Genomic DNA, 11,824 nt, shown 5'->3' on the forward strand with positions numbered 1-11,824 from the left:
GTATTTTTTTCCCCCTGTTTCACCGGAATAATAGGGCGCTGACATTTAACCGTGTGCAGCCCAATTAATGATTAATAACGTCAAGGGATCAAATGCAACATTTGTTTGAAAAACAGCGGATGTCTGCCGTCACTGCCAAGAAAAACAAACGTTACCTCCAGACCAAGAGTCTGTTTTTGAGTTTAGTCAAGGTGGGCTATGGCTCACGATGACGTTTGCCTGTAACCGGCTGCCACGGTGGGGTTGTTGTTGCTTCTAGAAATGTCATGGCGTTCTTACCCTCACACCCCATTTAGGTTATCAGGCTCTTTGCTTCGCTTCACGCTCGGCCTTGAACATTGCACATGACAACAGCAGAGCGGAGAGTCACTGAGCTGCGCGCTGCCCTTCTCATTGCAATGGTTGCAATTGCGCTCAGCTTTGCGACTACAGCTCTGTGAAGGTCAAAGGTGTTATTTGACTTTAATTTAATCATACTCAAAACATAAAGCATAAAGTGGACATTTGTTCAATATTAGTGTTCCAAATCAAAAGCAAAAGCAAATGCCAGTGTACCTAATGCACCTGTTTGCCAGTGACTAAAGTAAGAAATGAAACTTCTTGAAGGATTGTCAAAATAAAAACAAATCAAAGAAAAACCTTGCTTGATTACTGCATAAAATCCAGATAAAATCGTCTGCGGGTGAATGAATTGCACATATTTACAGTAACTTGACAACCAACACTCAACACGAAAGCGCTAATATCGATTAACGCTTAAAATGACGGCCAATTAATATGACTCCATTTAGAAAGTCTCGCCAAGGCCCCAGTTTGTGACACCCTGGCCACCCCACCAAAATATTTCTGGCTCCTCCCCTGCCCAATTCCGTACACACAGAGAGACAGTAACTTCCACAATAAACCCATATGGACCACCCCAAAAAACAAAGGGTGGGGGGAGGGGCGCCCACCACAGTAGTGGTGCAAAGGGCCTAGGGAAGAGGGGGAGGATAAACCAAGAAGAAACAGAAGGGGCCCCCCGCCCCCCCCCCCCCAAACTGGTAGCCGGAAACGGCACGTGAGATGGGCTGCTTGGTACTCCCGCAGATGTGGGAACCCCCCCCCCCCCCCTCCAGTCTACATTATCTTTCTTTTTTTTAATTCCACGTGGCAAACCTTGCTAACTAACAAATGATAATACAACAAATAAATCAAATCAGGATACACCTCATCTTGACGATTCTTTTTCCTGAGAATGAAATAACCCGAACGAATGAGAATATTCCCAGGCAGTCAAAACATGCTGCCTGGACATCCTTCACTTTTGAACGTGAACCACGTCGACGTGTTTCCACAATGTGGGTGGATTTTCAAGAAACCCGAAATTCCTTGGGTTTCAACTTGCAGCGAGCGTCATATTTTTGCTTTCTCAGAAAAGGGTCTTCCTTTCCGAGAACTACCGTGAACCCTCCCCGAACGCAGAGCACAAAACAACACGTCACGTTTTCAATCACCCAGCTGTTCAAGTGTGCAGTATGTTGCTGCGCATCCAAAGTACACACTGTCTCAAAACTGTCTGGCGCAACTTAAACAATGTGGCGCGCCAAGAAAACAATGTTGTCAAATGTATAGATATCTAAAAAGACGTTTCCACGTTCTGATGTCCATATACAATATTTACTTTTCGTTGTGAAATCAGCTCTGCTAACTATATATTGCATGGGTCATTTCAGAAGGGGAGGACATTTTCTGTTGTGCTTGACCACACCCATTTTAAATACAGCAATAGTAGTAATTGTGCTCATTGCGCGGTACCTTCTCCCGAGTTGTGAATCTAAAAAACCAGCGGTGCGACTTCGGAAAGAGCGTATCATGTGAAACTGGCAAAACAATGCCACTTGCCGTTAACTTACACGGTGAACGGCAAATCACGACCGTAGTTATCTGTGAGTTACAAAGAGCCGAAACCTTCATCCTGTGCCTGCCAGAGACAAAGTCAAGAGTCCAGAGAGGATCTGTAATAAATAGAGCTATTTATTTATATACAGCAAATGTTGACAACAAAGGCTGCAGCACAGGTACCTACTCAAAACAGAGCAAATATTTACATTTATGAACACCCTATTTACACACACTTAAACGACACTGGTAGTGGGGTGGATGTAGGAAAAAAAAATCGACATGTATGTACATCTCACAATTCAATTCAAGATTGGCTACCTTCCACCTGAGAGTCCAAGAGTAGCTAACATCTATTGTGTACTGGTATTGGTGTACTATTTCAAGGCACAAACCGGCGTGCGGCATTTATTGAGGGACTTACTCTCAATCAACACTGAGGTGATTTCTGGTCTCGTAATCATAGATAAAGACCATCCGAAAACTCTTCGAGGCAAAGTAATCAGCACTAAAATGCTCACAGATTTCGACTGCAATGAAACAGCATGAAACAATAATCTTGTTTCTGATTCACAAAGATTCACGAAACAGTACACTTAGAAATGAACGATTTTGGTACGCTTCAAGTGGTAACCTTGATCATAAAGTGCAAAATATGCATCGATTTAGGAGCTTAAAGAGTCGTTTCAATCTCTAGCTAGGTGTAAGATAACACGTCACATGCCTAGTCCTGCCATAATATTCATGAACGGGCTGTAAAATCATCTCCAATCGTTAACGGGATTGATTAAAAACTATTCCGGCATTAACAGTTTTGGGGTTTTTTTTTGGTTGAAATAGCATTGTTAAGGAAGCGTACGCTTTATTAAAAACATTTGAATCAGACGGACAGCCGAAGCTCTTTCCAACGCACCCCGTTTCCAATGTTCCATTTTCCATTGGCCACTTACAAGCAACACTTTTAGAAGGCAAACTTCATGATAAAGACCAGAAAATAGTGACAAGGCCTTCGTTACGACGAACCGTTGGGAAGCTAACTGCTGCCGCCACCTTGCCGGTGAACAAAGTGTACATCGCGGGATTCCCCTCCGTTGCTTTGCAACGCCATTAATCGACTCAAACATGAATTTCCTCGAGATTTCGTTGCTGTGGATATCGTTTTGCCATCGCGCCTCTTTGAATTCCATCCCGTACGCCATGTGAGGTTAAGCTAGCTTTCTTTGAAGGCCGGGTTGTCCGCCTCTTCATCAAGGCACACCGCCTGTTTCTGATAAGACAAAAAAAGAAATAAATACAATGAGAAATCATTACAAGTAGCGCATGGGGAATACGTTTCAACAACAGAAAACAAAGCCGTGTCAATAAGTTACGAAAACAGCCCGATGGACTTACTTTTGGGTACGAATAGCCCTCCGAGTCATGGTTCCCCCAAATGTGCACTTGGTCCTCTGTGGTTTTTTGATAGACGGGGTTGTCAAAGTGGATTGTGTTGGTGCTCTTCAGCTTGTAGTTCTTCCATAGCAGTACGCCAGCGAAAGCCAGAATACAAACGATCGCTACACAAAGAGAACCCGAGTGAAGTTCGGTACAACGTAGCCGCTTATGGATATCGGGGTCTGCGACCAAATCCACTCACCCACAGGGAGGACAATGTGCAAAACAGTTGGGCTCCCGGAAGAGGTCGTAGGTCGCACCGAAGCAAATTCCTGGTGAATGTCTGAAGATGAAAAGCACATACGGCAATCGGAAAATCACGCATCCGTTTTCAGAAGACTATTGAGAAGTGATTGCATCCTGCAGAGCAGGAAATCGGAGCGCAAATTTATTTACTTTGCTTTCAGCAACTTCAACTGTCAATCCAATGCGACGATCCCTTTTGGAGGCGTTTACCTGTGACCGGAGTGCGTGTGGTGGTCCGGTAGGCTTTTGGTTTCGTCGGCTGCGGTGAAGTGCTCTGAAATTCCCGCGCGGTGGTTCCGACCAGAGTTCTCGTGGTGCCGGTCACTGGCTTGATCATGCGTCTCGTGCTCGTGATGGGAGCGATGGAGGTGTGGGACTCGAGCGGGGCCGCCGGTCGTTGGCTGGCGGTCGGAATCCGAGGAGGCACGCGAGCCGCAGGTGTTGACGCCGCTGATTGAATTTGACCAACGAGAGGAAGAGTCAATGATTGGGCGGAATACGCTCATCAAAGTTGGATTGAGGTCGGAGCTTTGGTCCTTGACGTACCTGCTACGCATCTCCTCATATCGCTTGCGAGCGTCATGTTATCGGGACAGACGCATGTGTATTTGGGGGGGTGTCTGCCCACTTGCGGTGCTCCGAGGCACATGAATTCACAGCCGCTATCGTGCACCCGACACCAGTCAATCCCTGCAAAATCGGCAGGCGCTGAGATTATAATGAGGATAACAAATACCCATGTCGTATTTTTTATTTTTTTTCCCCAACATAGTCGAGCTGAGCAAAATTTTGATGGTGAAATCTGACACATCCATCGAGTTGAAATCGTTTTCCGTCCACTTTCCTTTGCAAACATTTACAGAAGCCAAGGCTTTCACGCGAGCAGCCGATGCTGACGACGAACAGATCAAAACAAAACGGATCGACCCGTCATGGCAAAAGCCATCACGTACCGGCAGGCTGCTTCAGGTTATGGTAGAGAATAACGTCTTCCGGAGATGAAAGGTGCTCGGCCACCGGAACGATGTCTTGGCCGGTCAATCTATTAGCACTGAAGATGGCACTGCTACCGACGTCTGTCCAGAACACTCTTTCCTGAAGCGCACAAAGACCAGAAGATATTAATTAATTAAATAATATTTAAAAATAATTAAAAATTAAAATTAAAAGTCTTTAATTAATTAATATTTAAAAATAATTAAAAACTAATTTGTAACATTCTTTTAATTAATTAATTAATATTTAAAAATAATTAACAATTAATTTTAAAAATTATTTTAATTAATATATTAAAAACAATAATCTTAAAAAGTATTTTAATTAATTAATTAATTAATTAATTTAAAATAATTCAAAAAATATTTTAATTAATTAATTAATTATCCGTTTTAATTAATTAAGTAATTAATTTTAAAGGCGAATTAATTAATTAGTTAATTAATCGCTTAATTAATTCATTTATTAATTTACTAAGATATTTGAAGGCAATTTCCATCCGGTGGGGACTGAGCACCTCAAAGAGGGTGAGTGCCAACGGGTGGCTGAGCTTGCGTTCATCCATAATGAGGGTGTGCCGCCGCCCACCCTGCACGTCGATGCTGGAGAGGGTGTGTAACTTGGAGTCCACCCAGTAGAGCCGCTGGTTCAACAGGTCTGGGGAAAAGTCGAGGGCAAACGGGTCAGTCGGTCATGACTCAAAACGGCGGAGGAGGAAACGCAGAGAAAGCGGAAGCATCGGCCGTACCGAGCGTCACTCCGTTGGGCCACACGATGCCGTCGGTAACCAGAGCCAAGCGGTCACCCCCGTTCAGACCGCCCTTTTCGATTTTAGCGGGATTGCCCCAGTCGGTCCAGTAAACAAAGCTGGAACGGACAAATGGCACGCACGCGTGATTCGCAAGTCGCGACGGTGAAATGAGAATCGTCCGTCAAAGGCGCCGGCTTACTTGCTGTAGGGGTCGACGGCGATTGCTCTGGGTTTGGATAAGCCTTGGGAAAAGAGAGTCTTACGACGTTCGCCGTCAGCGGTTACCACGGAGACGGTTCTGCGAATGCTGTCGGTCCAATACAGGTTGCGATGGATCCAGTCGAAGGCGATGCCCTCGGGCGCCTCCACGTCATCGGAAACCACGACTGTGTGACGAGCAGAGTGCGCCGCTGAATCCGTTCGTGTTCTGGGAGCAAAGTACAGAAATTCAAAGCAAACGTTTTACGTGGAGAAATGGACGAAGGCTATCAACCACTGTAAGAAAAGCTTTGATATCAAGTGGATGCGGTCGCGGACGTCAACAGAACATACAGAACGCTTTGTACGGGAAGCGTGTTTTCTGGGCTACAAGTTTGCTGGGCTGTGCGTTCGCGGACCAAAAGTCCGCTTGGCCCGCCGATACTCGTCAGCCGTCTCCAACATGCCAACCAAGGCTTGCTAGGAGTCCTTCTTCAGCTCGACCAAAGAAAGACCCTTACGGCTGTGACCAACAACAGGCAGCGACCAAATCGTCATGACTCTGGTTGGCACAGAATATGGCCCACTCTGCCTCTATGCCCCCCCCCCCCATCTTTCCTGGGACGTGGCCCAAGTTCTGCCAGAGGTGAGAAGCGAAACTCTTCCTGACAGCGGACTTCAGCAAGAGATTATGGAGAATATGAAGTCCTTTGAGACTCACGTTTGGCCAATAGGGTTCTTTTTCTGGACCCTACCAGGGGGGGGCACAAAGCCCCCCTGAGAGCTTCACTTTTTCCATTTCAAACCTTCGTTTGTCAAAAGATATTCTTCACATGTATTTAATATTAGAAAGAAGAAACGGACGTCTTAGGTTAACGTGACCCCGACCCGGCTGGGTCAACTTCCATGACAAACAATAAGAAATCAAATCTCGCTCACCTGTAGATCTTCTTTTGGGAGATATCTGACCAGTAGATTTCTTCGGTGGCCATGTTCATATCCAGAGCCACAACGTTCTTTAGGCGAGGAAGGACCTGCACGTACTCGCTTTTGTCCAAGGTCATTTTTCTGACCTCGTGGCGATTGGTGAAGAAAAGGTAGGCAATTGTACCTGCGGGTTTAAAGCGTTGCTTCTACCGTCAATATCCAGAGAGAGAGAGAGAGAACACCCAGAGATGGGTTTTTTTCCCCCTTTTTCTTAATATTCATTTATTTTACCGATGGCCTTGCAGTCTTTGCTTGACGGGTCAACTTGGTAACCGTCTTCACACTCGCATTTGTAACTGCCCATCTGGTTGACGCAGATTTGGCCGCAGGCGTCCGGGTCGGCGCACTCGTCGATATCTGATGAAAAAAACGAAGAGTGTGGTGACATTTTTGTTGTTAGTTTCGGTGGCGGGGCATCGCACCTTTTGCTTTTTTTTTTTTTACCTTCACATTGATTCTTGTTGGCCAGTTGATACCCGACGGGACAAAGGCACTCAAAACCAATTTTCAGGTTGTTGCAGACGTGAGAGCAGCCGCCGTTGTTGACGAGACATTCGTTGAGGCCTGAAGACAGAAAAGCTTTACAATCGTTGTTTTTTTTTTTTTTTTTGAGGACATCACAGGTCAACTCCATCCCGATTGCTGCCGGTTACGAACGCCGATCCGAGTACTCGCCGCATTCCCTCAGGGGCTCATCCGACCAGTCCCTGCAGTGCCGCTCCTTATCGCAGACCTTATCCATGCCGATACACTCCCCGCTGCCGCACTTAAATCCGGTCGCGTCGTCACACTCGGTGGCTGCCCGCACAATGATGACATCAGCGAGTGGGAAAGTTAACGCGTAATCCAAAGCGGCCGCGAGGGGAGAGTCGCTTCCTACCGTTGACGCACCCCCGTTCGTCGCTCGCGTCCCCGCAGTCATTGCGGGAGTCGCATTGGCGGCTCCCGTGAATGCAGGCGCCGTCGTCGCATTGAAATTCGTCCGGACGGCAGGTGGGACGGACTACGGGGACGCAATCAGACAAGCCTCGGGTTGACGTGGCAGTTTGGAAGCCATTTAAAAAAAAAAGCATTCGAAGCAAACCGTCACACACATACCGCAGTCGGCTTCATCGGATCCATCCAGGCAGTCGGCTTCTCCGTCGCACCTCCAGTTCCTGTGAACGCACTTGCCATTGCTGCAGCGGAATTCCAGGGAAGAGCAGCGGTGAGTCGGAGAAGAGGTCGGCGCCGCCGTACCGCAGTAGCGGGGCCACTCATCCGAGCCGTCCGCGCAGTCGGCATCCCCGTCGCAGAGCCACGCCCGCGGGAGGCAGACGCTGTTATTGCACTGAAAAGAAGCGCCGCCGCACGTCGCCGGCGGACACGAGGCCTCGTCGCTGCCGTCGCTGCAGTCGGCTTCCTCGTCGCAGACGAAGGAGCCGGACACGCACTGGCCGTTGGCGCAGCGGAATTCCGTGGCCGTGCAGTTTTTGGCTTCTAAGGGGCGACGAAACGCAGAAATGGAGACCATCGACGGGCGAGAACCAGCAACTTCCACTCTGCGGTGTGTGAAGATTATTTATCCGTCTCTACTTGAAGCGGATTCCTTACGGCAGCGCTCTTCATCAGCTCCGTTCGCACAGTCCGCTTTGCCGTCACAGCGCCACGTGTTTGGTATGCACTGGTGCAAACGGTCGCTGCAACTGAAGTCTGTTGGGCGACATGTTTTGGCCACTGGAAGACACACACACACACACACACACACACACACATAAACAACAAGATTGTGTGTGAGATTTTGTAAATATTCATTCATTCATCTTCCGAGCCGCTTGATCCTCACTAGGGTCGCGGGGGGTGCTGGAGCCTATCCCAGCCGTCTCCGGGCAGTAGGCGGGGGACACCCTGAACCGCTTGCCAGCCAATCGCAGGGCACACAGAGACGAACAACCATCCACGATCACATTCACACATAGGGACAATTTAGAGTGTTCAATCAGCCTGCCACGCATATTTTTGGAATGTGGGAGGAAACCGGAGCACCCGGAGAAAACCCACGCAGGCCCGGGGAGAACATGCAAACTCCACACAGGGAGGCCGGAGCTGGAATCGAACCCGGTACCTCTGCACTGTGAAGCCCACGTGCTAACCACTGGACTACCGGGCCGCCCATTTTGTAAATAATCCCAAACAATTTTTTTGTTCCATACTTACAGCAATAATTAGGAAGCTCGTCCGTGCCGTCTCCGCAGTCATCCGCGCCATCGCACACCCACCTGACGGTGATGCATCTCCCGTTCTCGCACGGGAACTGGCTGCTTCCGCATGTCGTCAGTGCGCCCGCTATCAGCAGTTTCAGAGGATTCAAAAAGACAAAAGAATATATTGTTTTCTCGAGCGCGAGGTCATCTGCGCCAAAATGAGTCATCTGATGAGAACAAGGGCTGCCCCACTAACCTCCATTGAGAATGGAGCCGCTGAACCGAAAGAATCAAACCAACTGTTCGGTTGCGTCGCACAGATGATTTATGAAAAGACAAAGTGCAAGCCGTGGAGGGCTTGAAACCTGAGACACCTGTTTCAGTCAGAGCTTCACAGTGAACCCCCCCGTGCCCACCACCGAAATACTAATACTATACAAAACATGAAATAAACATTATCGATAGTCGATTATTCATTCATTCATTTCATTCATTCATCTTCCGTACCGCTTGATCCTCACTAGGGTCGTGGGGGGTGCCGGAGCCTATCCCAGCTGTCTCGGGGCAGTAGGCAGGGGACACCCTGAACCGGTTGCCAGCCAATCGCAGGGCACACAGAAACGAACAACCATTCGCACTCACACTCACACTCACACCTAGGGACAATTTAGAGTGTTCAATCAGCCTGCCACACATGTTTTTGGAATGTGGGAGGAAACCGGAGCACCCGGAGAAAACCCACGCAGGCCCGGGGAGAACATGCAAACTCCACACAGCTGGAATCGAACCTGGTACCTCTGCACTGTGAAGCCCACGTGCTAACCACTGGACTACCGGGCCGCCCACAGTCGATTATTATTATTATTATTATTTTGCATGTTTGTGCCACATTCAACGGAAACGTGACCTGAAAGAATTTGACTTTTTATTGCTATGGATAAGTTTCCGAGCTGAAAAAAATCACAAAACCAACATCTGGTGCATTTGGCTGTGCCGGAAGTCTCCGCCGGTGTGGAAAAGTCCGTAGGCTTAAGTTCTTAAGCACTTCACCGTGAAATCGAGTATCTGTGAAGCTACTGGAAGGGATTTTCGGTATGAAAGTGTTGAAGCTTAAAGGTGGTTAAGACTGTGGTTCACGTCCCCCCCCATCTCGCTTCTGCCTCTGTTTTTACACTTTCCAAGTGCCTCAAGATCCCAATCGCAGTTGATTTCCCTCGACATTATTATTTTTTTTTAACATGGAAAATCACAGCACAGGGGAAAGAAGCTTCAGGCTTATTTGGGGCAAATAAGGTGTACAAAGTTTTGTTTCCAAATGCCAGGAGTACAAGTAAACAGTCGACTGAAAAATAAACACTCAAGTCAAGTACTGTACAGACACCCGGAAGATCCATTTTAGGAGAGTAACAGAGTACAGCGCAATAGCACATTTTTTATCCGCTGAGCTTAAAGTTCAGAACCTTGAAAGACAACATTGACTCATGGCTGGCATTATTGACCGGGAAAGAATCAATATTGGGAGAAGAAATGCACTGCCAAATGTTACTGCGTTTACCGGGAATTGATTGCTTATGAGAAACAGTTAGCACACTCTGAGGACTTTTCCGGGCCAGGGAAACAAATGCAGATTTTAAAAAAAATGACACAAGGATTTAACTCACTTAGCATACTTAGCTTTTTTTTCATCTATTATCTTTTTAATTGAAACCCAAGCTTTCGGGTGGAAGTGAACTGGATGAGACGGCGCTGGACTGAATAGGCCGCCAGTTTGAACATGTTCTACAAGTCACGATTTCCCCCAACCGTCGTACTGGGTGGGAACAGGTCTGACAATGTCTGACCAAAACTGAAACCGTTTTTGTATCGGTGGGTGAGCTGGAGGAATTCCATTCATATGCACAATTTGAAGGCTAAAAAGAAAAAAGAAAAAAAGAAAGGCATGGGAGGGTCGGGCTTGGAGATGGAGCGGGAAGAAGCCAAGCAGTCTTCGAGTTGCAACATGTTGAACTAATGCAAGACGCATCTCCTCAACCGCATCCAAATCATCCCACGATGGATTTCAAGAGTTCAACAAAAGGCAAGCGGAGTCCAATTCCACTTTATGAACGACCGTCTACTGTCCTCAGCCGCTCTCAGAAGCTGATTGGTTGGAGGACCTGCTGCATCTTGAATGCCATCAAATGAAAAAGTAGACCGCAAAAAAAAAACAGTGGGGGGGGGGGGGAGGAGTGATGCTTGACAAGCATTCCGCTATATATAATATTCATAAATTTGAGAGATTGGGGATATCTTCTTCACATTGGCGTTAAAAGAGTGGGAAAGATTTGACCTACATTCTCGGGGAAATACATTTAGCACAACCCCCCCATCCCCCATACACTCAACACCACCTCTTCATCTTACACACCCGGTACTGTCAGAAGAGTGGGCAACTTAAATCCACAGACACTGGATATCACAGGCCCATATCATACATATTTTAAATATTAACATAGAGAAGATTTTTTTTTAGGTGTGAAAATTTGCCAGAAAAAAATTAATAAGCGCAATGAATTGGAACTTACTTGTTTGAACTTGGGAGTAGATGAGCAACGTCAACAGCACACAGGGCAGTTCCATGGCTTTGCACGCACACTGCAGGATGCCCCCAAAGGCTTCTTTTTGACTCACGCTAATTCTCCTCTAGAATTTCAACAGGCCAACGGGAGGTGACGCGTGATGCTGCTGACGAAAGCGATGGCCTTGCACTCTGCAATATTTGACAACGGGAGACCCATTTCAAGCTGGCCCACCGAGTGGGTGGGACCGACGGGGTCCGGGGGGCGCGGTTAGGAAGGCGGGATTTGAAGTGGTGTGATTTGGGAGCCACCGCAGACTCAACAATCCGGAGGCGGAGCTCTGCTTGGAGATCATTTTTTACTATAAGTAACTTTAACCCCATATGCAGAAGGCTCACGTGCGCACGTGGCACATGGAAACATCGGAGGGGCTCCCCCGCCCCCCCACCTCTGAAAGTTGAACTTTGAACCTTGTGCAATACATCCTTGACATCGGTGCAGGGCAGCGGTTTTTAATAAATAAAAGCCCATTGTAATGTGCCTCAAGAAGATGAGGTCAAATCAAAGATTCTGTGAGCTGGACGAACACC

At 47.4% G+C, this 11,824-nt stretch overlaps 1 protein-coding gene across 1 annotated transcript; it reads right to left on the minus strand.

Moving 5' to 3' along the window:
- Positions 1-1,998: 1,998 nt before the first annotated feature.
- ldlra (low density lipoprotein receptor a) lies at positions 1,999-11,477 on the minus strand. Its single transcript, XM_052048771.1, has 18 exons — positions 11,241-11,477; positions 8,690-8,818; positions 8,087-8,209; positions 7,592-7,972; positions 7,374-7,496; positions 7,169-7,291; positions 6,938-7,057; positions 6,725-6,850; positions 6,446-6,617; positions 5,508-5,735; positions 5,306-5,424; positions 5,075-5,214; positions 4,515-4,656; positions 4,108-4,251; positions 3,764-4,011; positions 3,518-3,596; positions 3,274-3,437; positions 1,999-3,148 (listed from the first exon to the last, which is right to left on the minus strand). The coding sequence occupies exons 1-18, from the start codon at positions 11,293-11,295 to the stop codon at positions 3,092-3,094; spliced, it is 2,673 nt and encodes an 890-aa protein (XP_051904731.1). The 5' UTR covers positions 11,296-11,477; the 3' UTR covers positions 1,999-3,091.
- Positions 11,478-11,824: the final 347 nt, after the last annotated feature.

The sequence above is a fragment of the Hippocampus zosterae genome, chromosome 17 (assembly GCF_025434085.1).
Source record: "Hippocampus zosterae strain Florida chromosome 17, ASM2543408v3, whole genome shotgun sequence".
Classification (NCBI taxonomy): Eukaryota; Metazoa; Chordata; class Actinopteri; order Syngnathiformes; family Syngnathidae; genus Hippocampus; species Hippocampus zosterae.